At 48.4% G+C, this 13,356-nt stretch overlaps 1 protein-coding gene across 1 annotated transcript in view; it reads right to left on the bottom strand.

The window, feature by feature from the left end:
• Positions 1–1,851: 1,851 nt before the first annotated feature.
• The window catches only part of synpo2la (synaptopodin 2-like a), a gene marked incomplete at both ends in the record, with an annotated part of 13,414 nt that continues 1,909 nt past the window's right edge, over positions 1,852–13,356 (bottom strand). Inside the window, 3 exons of the mRNA XM_083658188.1 lie at positions 1,852–4,505; positions 7,584–8,296; positions 8,425–8,576. Of these exons, the coding sequence (XP_083514314.1) occupies positions 1,852–4,505; positions 7,584–8,296; positions 8,425–8,576 (3,519 nt within the window). The remainder of the gene's footprint in view (positions 4,506–7,583; positions 8,297–8,424; positions 8,577–13,356) is intronic.

Genomic DNA, 13,356 nt, shown 5'->3' with positions numbered 1-13,356 from the left:
AATGTCTCTTCTCCTACTCAGAATAAAGAACTTGCTGCCCTACTTTAGCATTATTAACAACCATGTTCACACTCATTAGTTAATGTAGCTATCCAGAAACATGTACTTATCATATTTTTACACCTCGACAAAACTATATCCACAACTTTATGAGGCATAATACTATGAAAACAAGATACAGCTCTAAGATAATGTAAATAATGTTTTAAAAATAATCATAAAAAAATAACAAAAGTGAACCCCACAAGTGAAAATAAAATTTTCTACTTGACTTGTTGTTACCAGCATTGACATACCACTATGTCACTATGTCAATATGTCAGGGTTTATGGCCATTAAAACATCGAAAAATGTACCGAGGCACCGGCATTATGGAACTTCTGCACCTCTTTCACACTCGTCTTCCTTCTGTTTCTCTAACAAACTTCAGAACCCAAACTTTCCTGGTCATGCTCTTCGTTTCTACAGGCTGTGGGATTGCAAAACTATCATCCAATCAGAAGTCTCAATTCTCAAGTCTCAAATAAAATAAAATAAAACGGTACCTTTAACTAAATAAAAATGCCACTGGAGGAGACTTGTCATCTATTCAGTCATCAGGGCAGGTTTCAAAAACACCTGCCTAAAACCCCCTATCCACAGCCACTCTCATAACGTCAACCCATTTACATGTACCAAATGCCGATGCCTCTCTCGGTGAATGACCTTCCCCATGCGCGCGCCATATCAGATTAAAGTCACAATCAAGCAAAACAAAATACGCATTCCTTCGTCGGTGTTATTTGTTTTAATACAAGGTGAGAGTGACACAAATCCAGAAAGGGCACACTGACACTAAGAAGGCCTGGCTTAGTGGCACACACACGGGAGCCATGATATCCAGTGACAGTTTATATACAGTGGCTGAGCCAGGGCACCTGTTGAGTGTGACCCCCCCTGCTAAAAAAGATAGCATTTCTGTCTGGCTATAGTGAGCTACGGCATTTAGCACAACCTTACTGACACTTTAGGAAGATCAGACCACAGAAGCTCCTTGATCAGACCTTGTCTTCGCATTTAGTTCCCCAGTGAGTTGAAGCCTTTAAAAGCATTTGACAATTGTCAGCTGGTCATGCATCATTTAAACAAGTGGAATAGTGGATATATTGACCAAGTCCTCACAAGTCCAGGTATAGTCTGTTAAATCATGCAAACATATAAAGTGTTTAAAAAAAAGAGGGAGGGGGGATTTTATGGCACATTATGTAGGAGGACTAGTGTTGATAAAATTACACTGTCGTCGAGGAAAAAGCCTTCTATATCAGCCTTGTGATCCACCTCTGTCAACATACCAGAACGTACTGTACAACCTCAGCGCTCCACTCCTCTGGTCATTATTTCACCATGAAAAGAACTGCAACTATTCATTGCCAACATTTTTCAGACATTTCAAGTTTCAAAGAATAATTCCGTACAGGCTCTGTTCAGATGGTTGTTTCTGCTAAAGTAGTAGAAAGAGATACAAGCCTTACACAAACCTCCCCCAGGACAGGCATATATAGTGGACTACTATACAGCTGTATACATGACGTGGAACATCCCATTATTATTGCCACTCACTCAAATACATGTGTGAATAAAGGTGTTGGCAGCAACAGAAATCTGTTTCAACAGCATTTTGAACAGCAAGTGGATATTCATCTACTACTGTACCATCATTCATTTCCGATCATTCATTTTTAGCACAATGCAAAAACTTGATTGATTTCTGGATATTGGATGGATCACTTTTATCACCCAAACTTTTTCTGAATTGAATGCAATTTGGGGCTTATTTTAATAACATTTGGTGGGTACAAATCTGGTTCCTGTTCACATCGCTCCTGGCCTCCAGACACGGGGTTGGACGCCCCCCTTGGTGGCCACGAAGCGGGGCTTGGGCACCTGAACAGGGTTGGGCTTCAGTGGGGGCAAGGAGGCAAGGAAACTCAGCTCAGGGGCACTCTGGAAGAACTGCTTGGCTCCCTGCAGCCCAGTGGTGTAGGACACTGGGGTATACGGCATGGGGACTGCATTGGGCACCAGGTTGGGGATAGGGGTGGCAGAGATTCTTGGGAGGCTGGGCAGACCAGCTGGGTAGGAAGGAGGAGAGAATGGGGTTGGTGCAGGGACTGGAGGTGGGGAGATCATGCCAGCGTGGCTTATACGTTCTCCCAGGGTGGTGGCCGAGCGTGGCGCGATGACTTTGGGTGTCAGAGTCGGGGCTGACATGGGTGTGGGCGTGGAGAAGCGTTTGATCTCGTACACACGGGCTGCTTTGATGGGGATCTGCTTAGGTGGGGTTAAGGAGCTTCCCACCATGGTTGTGTAGCCACCCTGCTGCTGCTGCTGCTGCTGCTGCTGCCTCTGGGCCTGGTACGATGGCATGGCTGACAAGTTAGCAGCACTGCCCCCGTAGTTGAACATGGCCGAGTTGAGCTGGTAGGGCTGCCTTCTCATGAAATCCAACACCTTGATGCCTTCTTTCTGAGGGGCCGTGCCGGCTCCCCTACCCCTGCTATCTCTCTGAGGCCCCACCGGGACGGAGGGTGCCAGGAGTGGATTGTACCCGATGGGCGGAGGGGCCCGGATGTTGGGGGAGTACTTCCACTGAGAGGAAGGGTTGAGGGGGGAGTCATAGGGTTGGGCTGAAAGGTGCCCGGGTACCTCTTGCTGGTAGGGGGTCTCGGGTGGGGTGTCCACCACGTACCTATCCATCCGGCTCTGTCTGCGGGCAAACAGCTGGGCGCCCTTGCCCTCTGCTGGAGGAATCTGGGGGGTCTCGTGGATGAGCCGCGGTTTGGGCGCCACCGGGGGAGGCATCCGGCCCCGGCCGTCCTCGCCACCCTGCTCTTCCTCTTCGCCGCCATAGTACGCCTCGGACGGTGGACCGTATCTGTATCGGGCAGGTCTGTCATCCAGGTTCTGCACCATACACAATAGTGCAGGATTGGGGGAGTTCTTCTTGACGTCTGGCACATTGAACATGGGTTTTGGTCTGCCACCGCGCCGTCTAGCATCATGTAAGATGCCTGTGCGACCTCCTGACCCAGGGACAGGGGTTGGGGCTACAGCTTCAGGCTGGGAGACCACTGACACTGGAATCACAGGTGCCATGGAGACTTGAGCTGGAAGTGGCTGAGCTACTGGCACCTGAACTGGAGGCATTGGGGCAACTGGTGCAGGTGGAACAGGAGCAGATGAGACTGGAGCGTGGAACACGGGAGCAACAGGGGCTGGTGCCATTGGTGCATGTGGAGGTCGGGGCATTGAGGGCATAGCCACTGGAGGTCCAGTTGTAAATGGAGTCTGAGGAACAGGAGCCATTTGTGGAGCTGCCTGCATAGTCTCTGGAGGGAGACGGGCAACAGGGGCTGCTGGTGTCGGGGCATAGTGACCTCTAGGCAGAGTGGATGGAGGGGGGAACATTGACAGAGGAACAGTGGGAGGCTGTGGTGTTACTGGTGGAACATGAAAGGCTAGCTCAAAGGTGGTAGAGAACGGTGGTTGCACAACAGCCGCTGAGGCAGGTCGTTGTTGCATCTTCCTTGCGACAGATGGACGGAACACTACAGGGGCCGTCGCAGCTCGGTTGGCGATGAACCCGGGTGCAAAAGGACGTGCGGTTCTGTTGAGAACATTGCTGGAAGGTAGTTCTGGTATTGGTGTCTCAGCCGGTGGTGTGGGACTGGTCAGGATAGTGACCGAGGCAGTGGCTGGTCTGGGCGCCGCAGCTGGAGGCGACATCACCATGCTAGCCATGCTAAATGAAGAGTAGGACATGTCCCCATTAGCCATGCCATGGGCTGAAGCAGCAACTGGGGCATGGGAGTGCATAGGCTGGACTTCTTGCTGGAAGGCTGTAGGTGGTGGTGGTGCCATCATGTGCTGAGGGTGGAGGTTTGGTTGCATCTGTGGTTGTATCTCTGGATGCAACTGACTCTGCTGGTACATCTGAGGCTGCTGCTGGTACATCTGAGGCGGCTGCAGGATCTGCGACTGGGGAGGCACCTGAGGCTGTGCAGCCTCCATTTTCTTTGCGTGTTCGGCAGCTCTCTTCCTCTGCTGCTCAAACAGCTGGGCGCCCTTGCCAGTGGTGTCGCTCAGTCCTGGACTGGGAGCATCCTCTGCACCATCCCCACGAGCCCCAGTGCTCGCTGTCGCCCTCTTCTCCAGCATCTCCAAGTAGTCACTGTCCCAGGTTGGATCAGGCGCCGCCGAGAAGCTATCCTCATCGAACTCCGACTCGCTGCCGGGGAACGCCCCATCCTCCTCCTCGTCCTCCTGTGAGTCCCGACTCGTATCCTCGTCCACGCTACCAAAGCTGGTGAGCGTGTACTTCTTGGAGCGCTGCCGTCGCTTCTTGAACATCAGCACCCCCTTGGAGTGCGGGTTGGGAGCATCGGTCAACAGGGAGGCAATTGTTCGACACTTGGTCTTGGCTTCCTTCACATTTTTGTCGATCTGGGTTTCTCCTCGGTTCAGCTCTGCAGGGTGTAAACGCCACAGGTGTTAGCTAATAACAACACATCGATAGAAACTAGAAAGGCACACTTATCTCCATATAACAGTGACATGCGTCTATTTAAAGTTCAAATGTGTTGTGGTTCAAATGTCATATTTTTCAATGAGAAATGTATATTTTCTTTTCTTGAGTTAAGCCCACGTCGTGTATAAGTACTGCACTGAGATCACATACGTCTGAGTGACATAAAAACGGTCTGTAATATGAGCATCTAAGTCCATCCTAATGACCATGCCTCCAACAGGCATCGATCCTTTAGCTTGTTACAGGAGAACTTCCGGAAAGATTCCAGGCAAGGCTGAAGCTTCTCACATTAGCTTAGGGGAAGGATACGTTTTGCACATTATTACCATCCAACATCTAACTAGGTTGACTGTAAGCTAATGGAAAGTCCCATCTTGTAGGAGGTGACTGGAAGGAAAACTTCAAAGGGTAGCTACTACATTATCCTCTAACTTGTTATGGTATTAAGCAGATTATCATAGGCAAGCTAATTCTGTTGCCCTAGTATACGCAGCCATCTGAGGGAAGGTCTTAATTTGTCTTCAGCAGTGTTCCTGAGAAGGACATTTGAATGCTAAACTTGAACTCAGTGACAGCAAGGGGGATTTACAACAGTATATTTATTTAAGTTCTTAAAACAACCCGTTGACTTCAGATAGCACCCAACTCTGCTCTGCTCCTCTGCTTATTATGGAGGACAGGTGGACAAGTTGTAGATGTAGGAAAGAATGCAGATGCCTTTGCATCTGCTCCTGACACTGTAACACACACAATATGGCATGACCACTACCTGATACAATATGGCATGACCAGGACCTGATACACAGACAATATGGCATGACCAGTACCTGATACACAGACAATATGGCATGACCACTACCTGATACAATATGGCATGACCAGGACCTGATACACAGACAATATGGCATGACCAGTACCTGATACACAGACATGGCATGACCAGTACCTGATACACAGAGGCCATTTACACCTGGCGTTAACTTTCTGCAATCAGATTATCAGATTGCAATCTGATTGCAATCTGATGGCAATCTGATGGCAGAAATGGTGTCCTCTCAATCCGCATAAAGTTGCTGTATCCAGATTGAGTGGACACATTGCATTTACACTTGTGTTCAATCTGTACACAATGCATCCCTGACCACCACCAGATTGCAATCCTTCTTCAATGCGTTTTGGGGGTGTTTACACCTGTACTTTCAAGTGATAAAACACAATCTGATTGCAATCTGATTGCAGAAAATGCATTGGTATAACTCTGATGAAGACACAGTAGTGTCGAAACGTTAGTTTAATCAAATAAAAAAACTTCATTATACACTTGATCTGTGTGCTCCAGTACCTTTTGGATTACATCCAAATATCTAAGTATCTGAAGTCTGCCTTTTCTGAGAAGCACCAGACCAGCCTGCTGGGCTGCAGAGGTTGAGGCGCGCTTAACTATTTTAACTATTAACTTCTTCTTTTTTATCGTGTCATATTGAGCATAGGGGGGGGGGGGTCAGGAGCATACATAGGTAACATAGAAATGGGGGATCACAGTGAGAGAGAGCGAGAGAGAGAGCGAGAGAGAGAGAGAAAGAGAGGGAGAGAGAAGGGAAAAGGAGAGTTTCACTGCTTTGCTACGTGATAGCCACCAGCAGCTGTAGATGCTTTTCTCAAGCTGCCAGATTGATCACTGGTGTTATCGGACCACTAGACTGGAGATAAATATAGAAAACCGTACCGGGGCGTATGGGAAGTGTCGAGGTAAAAGCACCTCGCCTCCCACCACCGAGGCCTCGGTTCAATTCCCGGCAGCGTTACTTCCGGCTTGGTGTATATATAGGTATTCACAGTATAGGCATTCCTATAGACACAATTGGCCGTGTCTGCGGGTGGGAAGCCGGTGCGGTCACCTCCTCTGGGCGGTTGGGGCGCCTGTTCGGGGGGAGGGGGAACTGGAGGGAATAGCGTGATCCTCCCTCTGCTACGTCCTGCCAGTGAATCTCCTCGCTGTCAGGTGAAAAGTAGCAGCTGCTATAGCTGGCGACTGCACATGTATGGGAGGAGGCACGCTTGTCTACAACTCTCACCAGATCGGCAGAAGGGGTGGAGCAACAACTGAACCAGCATGTTGGCATACCCCGCAGCGGACAACAGCGACGAGAGGAGGGACCAATTTGAACTCGACCAATTCAAGACGGAAAGACAGCAAGACAGCCAATCAAGCTGCAGCACCAGGCGACAGCAGGCGTCTACACGCGAACAAATTCGCTCATGTGTGTAGGGGACATCAGCGACGTGTTGCTTGAGCGAAAAATCATCTAAATATTTCTGCAAAGCTTCAACACGGGGGCATTTTTGGATGCGAGGGTCATCCTGCTTCCCAGTATTGGACATCACTCGTAGTATTTAGGATTTGGGTTGAAACCAATCTGGGAACCCAATGGTAAAAAAATAAAATCGATGCAAGTCGAAAGTCTGTCTCAAGAGATTAGCTTGACATATTGATGCTTACAATTAGGCACATAAGACCCTAAATTACATAGTTGGAAGGTTTGGTGCATTTTGCTTGCCTGGCTATCATAAAACGATCGATACCGTACCGTTTGGTACAGGAATCAGGATTAACAATAAACAATGACCAGTGAAATATTGATCAGTATTGAAAACCTTCAGTAGTTGAAAACTTAAACTTAAACTTAAACTGGAGGTCTGAAAATGTGAATGTGATTTTTTTTAAATATATTTGAGACATATTGTTCGCTCCTTGCTTTATTATGTTATCTGTGAATAAAAATAAGTGTAAATCCTGGTGTGCACTGGATTATAAATATTATAGGAATATAAAATGCAACACGTTATTTTATTTTACTTTATTTTTAAACCTATAGGCTGAATCATGATTCTCTAACCCACCAATCACATCATCTGATTTGGTTTGCACATCCTGGACTTTTAAGAACTTCCTGAACCGATCAGAGAACTTTGTGGAGAACCATTATCCTTGTAGTTCTTCCTCAGCTGTACTTACTGGCTTGTTTGGCCTTTTCCACGTAGGTTGTGCTGAGCTCCTCATCGACAGGTGTGTCCACAGGCCCCACCATGGGCACCAGCTGGCGGCGAGTGCCCCGCATCAAGGCCTCCTTGGCCCGCTCCGGGGACACCAGTGGCACATGGGATGGCTCCAGGAAGCCACTGTCCTCCTCCGGCGCTCCGTCCCGCAGCCCCTGGTCGTCTGCCGAGGAGATGATGGAGGAGGTCTCGGTGGAAGTCTGGGAGGACCACATTCCCGGAGCAGGGGGCTGGTAGATCACCTCCCTCCGAGCCACACCCGGGAGCCCTTGTCCTCCCCCTCCTCCGCGTCCCTCCAACATGCTCGGGTAAACGTGTGCGTCCGGAGCGCTGTCGTACCCGCTCATCTCCGACGTCTCTCCGCCCTCTGGCGAGGCGCGTCCCAGCGGTTTGCCAGGCGCCGAGTTGCTCGGGCTGCGGCGTTTCTGTCGCCGCTGCCTCTCGTAGCCCGCCACGTCCGCGTCGCTGTCAGTCTCGCCGTAGTAAGCTTCACTTCCTGGTGGAGACGTCAGGCCACTGGCCAGGGAGGAGCGGCTATGGTGGAGCTCTCGGACGGGCGCGTGGTGCGGGCAGGGGGGCGACATTGCACGCAGAGCAGCACGGTACTCTTTGTCAATACGAGGCGATGGGGCGCGGGTCAGAAGAACCACAGAATGGAAGCCAACAGGCGCTCTGCAAAGAGATAGAAGGATCACCATACTGATAGTCAGATCCAAGATCCTTTGATTCAAAGCCATTACAATGCATTGGACGATGGCATATCATTATTAATAACATTATAATTCTTGCGTGGTCCTGACCTTCTGACCCGGATGTGGAGTACCCCTGGCGAGCTGTCGATGAGGTTCATGGCCTGGGCATGGGACAGACCTCCACATGGCTGGTCATTAATGGACACCAGCTCGTCGGCCTCCCGCAGCCCCGCCCTGCACGCCTTACTGCGTTTACGCACCTGCACACACACACGCACGCACACACACACACACACACACACACACACACACACACACACACACACACACACACACACACACACACACGATACAAACAGTAAAGGTCCTGGATTAAGCAGCATTGTCGAGTTGCAGCAAAATGGACAGTTTGTACTTTGAACATTCTTTTTAAATCAAATTGTACATTATCAGCTTTATTTTAGCATTCAAAAGTAGCGTGAGACCCCTGGCTGTTCATTGGCTAATGAGTCACGCATTTTGGTCCTCCGCTGACGCCACTCTCTCTCTAGAGGACACTAGAAAAACTCATTAAGACTATTATTAACGCTATCTTTATCTATCGCTCTGATTCCCCTCTCTTGCACTACTGTTGCATTATTACTCTCGTATCTCTGTAGTCCTGCATTCTGAACAAATAAATAGCGAGAGGCTAGAAAATGAAAATCTGACAGAATGATATCTTAGCTCTCTTGTCTTGCTTTGTGATAGTGACTCTGGCACAGAGCAGGTTCTGATGTGATAGTGACTCTGGCACAGAGCAGGTTCTGTCCTGACAGCTTGATGCTGCTGCAGACATAAGCCAAATATTGCAGCTCAAGTGGGGCACTCGTATGCACTTTAACAAGGAAATGGCAGCCAGCAGCCATCTTCATGTGCTGCTCTGCTATCTGTGGCCAGGCTCGGCCCATGGGAGGCTCAGAACCGTGGCGTTAAGCCTACCTTAAATTGCTTCAGGTCTACGCACGCCATTTCAACATGTTCCATATAGGTGTACTTCTAAAGGGATTCCAAGACAATGTTGATAGCATCCTGTGGGGGCACTGTCTGCATCTGTTAAATGCACGCATTACATCGATGTGGTAGACTTTGGGGTCGACCTAATTAGTTTCTTTTCAGCTATTCTGGTTTGCCTGTAATGAAATCCCAGGTCTCCATTTAGCTAAGCCTTTCAAATTGGCCTGTGACTCTTTGTGGTACGGGATGTCCGTTAATCATTCAGTCAGTAACCTTGTGGTTGCAATGCACATCTCTCTCACTCACACACACACACACACACACACACACACACACACACACACACACACACACACACACACACACACACACACACACACACACACACACACACACACCTAAACATACACATGGATACACACGTATGCATGCACACACATACCGCACACACACAGGCCCAGCCCCAGCACTGACACACCGGCTCTTTCAAACGGTGCTCCATCCGCTCCACCTGTTAGGGAGTTTGTGTACTGTAGTAAGTACGGGACCTGGCATGTTTACACCTCCCTACTCTCAGGGGTTAAAGGGACAGCTCACCCTAAAATCCAAAATACATATTTTTCCTCTCACTTGCAGTGCTATTTATCCATCATCTATATCGTTTTGTGTTAGCTGCCTGAGTTTTGGAGATATCGGCCGCAGAGTTTCTGCCTTCTCTCCAATACAATGAAACTGGATGGCACTCGGCTTGTGGTGCTCAAAATGCCAAAGAAATACATTCGATAAACTCAACAGCAATGTCTCTTTGCAGAAATCATGACCCGGTTACACAAGATAATCCATAGACCTTGTTATGAGCTGTTTCATGTAGGAACTATTTTCTTTTGACCGAACTACACCTGCTAGCTGCTAGCTAGTTCCCATGAGAGACTGCATAGGAGCAGCTAGGGCAGCAGTAGCTAGTGGGAGTAGTTTGGTCAAAAGAAAATAGTTCTTATATGAAACTGCTCACAATTCTGTCTGTCTGTCTGTGCATTATCTTGAGTATCCGGGTCATGATTTCTGGAAAGAGACAATGCTGTTGAGTTTTTCAAATGTATTTTTTTGGTGCTTCGAGCACCACAAGCCGAGTGCCATCCAGTTCCATTGTATTGGAGAGAAGGCAGACATCTCTACTGCCGATATCTCCACAATTCAGGTAACTAACCCAAAATGACATGGATGGATAAATAGCACTGCAGGTGAGAGGAAAAATATGTATTTTTGATTTTAGGATGAGCTGTCCTGGCTGTACTGTAGTACGTACAGGACCTGGTATGTTTACACCTCCCTACTCTCAGGGGTTAAGGCTGTACTGTAGTACGTACAGGACCTGGTATGTTTACACCTCCCTACTCTCAGGGGTTAAGACTGTACTGTAGTACGTACAGGACCTGGTATGTTTACACCTCCCTACTCTCAGGGGTTAAGACTGTACTGTAGTACGTACAGGACCTGGTATGTTTACACCTCCCTACTCTCAGGGGTTAAAACTGTACTGTAGTACGTACAGGACCTGGTATGTTTACACCTCCCTACTCTCAGGGGTTAAGACTGTACTGTAGTACGTACGGGACCTGGCATGTTTACACCTCTCTACTCTCAGGGGTTAAGACTGTACTGTAGTACGTACGGGACCTGGCATGTTTACACCTCTCTACTCTCAGGGGTTAAGACTGTACTGTAGTACGTACGGGACCTGGCATGTTTACACCTCCCTACTGTCAGGGGTTAAGGCTGTACTGTAGTACGTACGGGACCTGGCATGTTTACACCTCTCTACTCTCAGGGGTTAAGACTGTACTGTAGTACGTACGGGACCTGGCATGTTTACACCTCCCTACTGTCAGGGGTTAAGGCTGTACTGTAGTACGTACGGGACCTGGCATGTTTACACCTCTCTACTCTCAGGGGTTAAGACTGTACTGTAGTACGTACAGGACCTGGTATGTTTACACCTCCCTACTCTCAGGGGTTAAGACTGTACTATAGTACGTACAGGACCTGGTATGTTTACACCTCCCTACTGTCAGGGGTTAAGACTGTACTATAGTACGTACAGGACCTGGTATGTTTACACCTCCCTACTCTCAGGGGTTAAGACTGTACTATAGTACGTACAGGACCTGGTATGTTTACACCTCCCTACTGTCAGGGGTTAAGACTGTACTATAGTACGTACAGGACCTGGTATGTTTACACCTCCCTACTCTCAGGGGTTAAGACTGTACTATAGTACGTACAGGACCTGGTATGTTTACACCTCCCTACTGTCAGGGGTTAAGACTGTACTATAGTACGTACAGGACCTGGTATGTTTACACCTCCCTACTCTCAGGGGTTAAGGTGCTGTCCTGTGGACTGCTTGTGTATATGATGCTTCTGATTCTGATTCTGATATATATGTACATTCTGCATAATAATAATCACCTTCATTTTGCATTAACACTATGAGGAACAACCACTCTTATGGCTCATTTCCACCACATATAACAGCACAGTACAGCTCTACTCGATCTGGTCTTACTCGGCTCTTCTTGATGTAGACTCTGTTTCCATAGCAAGTTTACTCGCCTCCGCCCGCACCTGGTCATCATAGCGACCGCATATCTGCCCTCCGCCCATAGCCGAAGTAGCCTATAACGTATAACGTTAAAATTAAATCCATACACAGAACTTTTAAACTGATTATGAAATACTGGTGCCTCTAGATGACCTACAGTGTACATGGGCAAATGTGACAATCGGCTAGGAGAATGGATATCACTTTGTTGTTACTCAAACTCACATGCATGCACTGCGCGGGGACGGGAGAGGCGCTACGGGGAGAACCCCAGCTGCAGCTCACCAGGCAAGACCGTGACTGCGGCCTACCGGACTTTTTCTCTCTCAAAACAATTGAAAACCACCGTCATGTTAAAGCTGAGCAAGGAGATCGATTTTATTTCACCAGAGCTGAAGGCAGCAACACAAAATAAATAACTTCTGGAAATAACAGAAGAGAAGGTAAGCCCCACTGAACTGGTATCCAGCATTGACAGTAGCTGCCTACAGTAAACATGATTCTGCCTGACCAATCAGTCGTCTGCAGTGTTTTCACGTCACCGTATGGTACCGGGTCCACAGCCCTGGAACCTCAACAGAGCAGGGACCAAAAGCAGCACGACTCAACCCCGACTCAACCCGGGCTGTCCACGTTTTTGATCGGTGGAATGAGACAAAAAAGCGAGACGAGCTGTGCGGGGCCACGTTGATACCAGCGGTGGAAATGGGCCATTAGGATGCTAAATAGCTAAATAGGGTTAGCTAAATAGGTAGCAGTACAACACAATATATGAAGCAGTTGTTTTGCAGAAACTTTGCTAAAATGTTTTGCAGGGAAATTACGATGCTTGTATAATCTACAGGAGCATGATCACACCTGTATAGCAATTTCTTTCCATAAAACAAGCAAAAAGGCTCCAGTCGTAAGCTGGTTTCTATTTCCTCGTCCTCGAACAGGAACAATGTGGACCAGCGCAGAATGCATAGCAGTTCCCTTTGCACGTGAACATACCGAAGGAATTTATAGGTTTCTCTTTGAACCACAGGATACTGCCTAGTAACCTGACACGGACAGATGGTTTGTTAGACAGAACCATCTGGGAACTGGTCCTTGGAAACTGTTTGGAAGAGGTCCGGCACCTTCAAAAAACACTCGGCAGGTGATTGGCTGAACAATCTCTCTTTCGCGGGCCACTTAGCACCGCCTTCTCCTTCCTCGGACGCTGATTGGTCCCCACCACCACCAGTGGAGTCGAGTCAACCCGCATATCCGGCAGCATGGCAAAATGGATTTCTCTCACGTGATCGTGATCTGGCCAATCCAGCGGCCTCACAAGCTTAATTAGCTATAGCACATATACGAAAATAGCGTATGAGGTAAATGTTTGAGTATTGGGCTGAAACACACACCTTGGCTGACCTCGTGACCTGCTCCTTCTCAACCAAAAATAGCCCCCTGGA

The sequence above is a fragment of the Poromitra crassiceps genome (assembly GCF_964638095.1).
Source record: "Poromitra crassiceps genome assembly, chromosome: 22".
Taxonomy (NCBI): Eukaryota; Metazoa; Chordata; class Actinopteri; order Beryciformes; family Melamphaidae; genus Poromitra; species Poromitra crassiceps.
The sequence above is the reverse complement of the archived record's forward strand: the minus strand, read 5'-3'. Positions and strand labels throughout refer to the sequence as shown.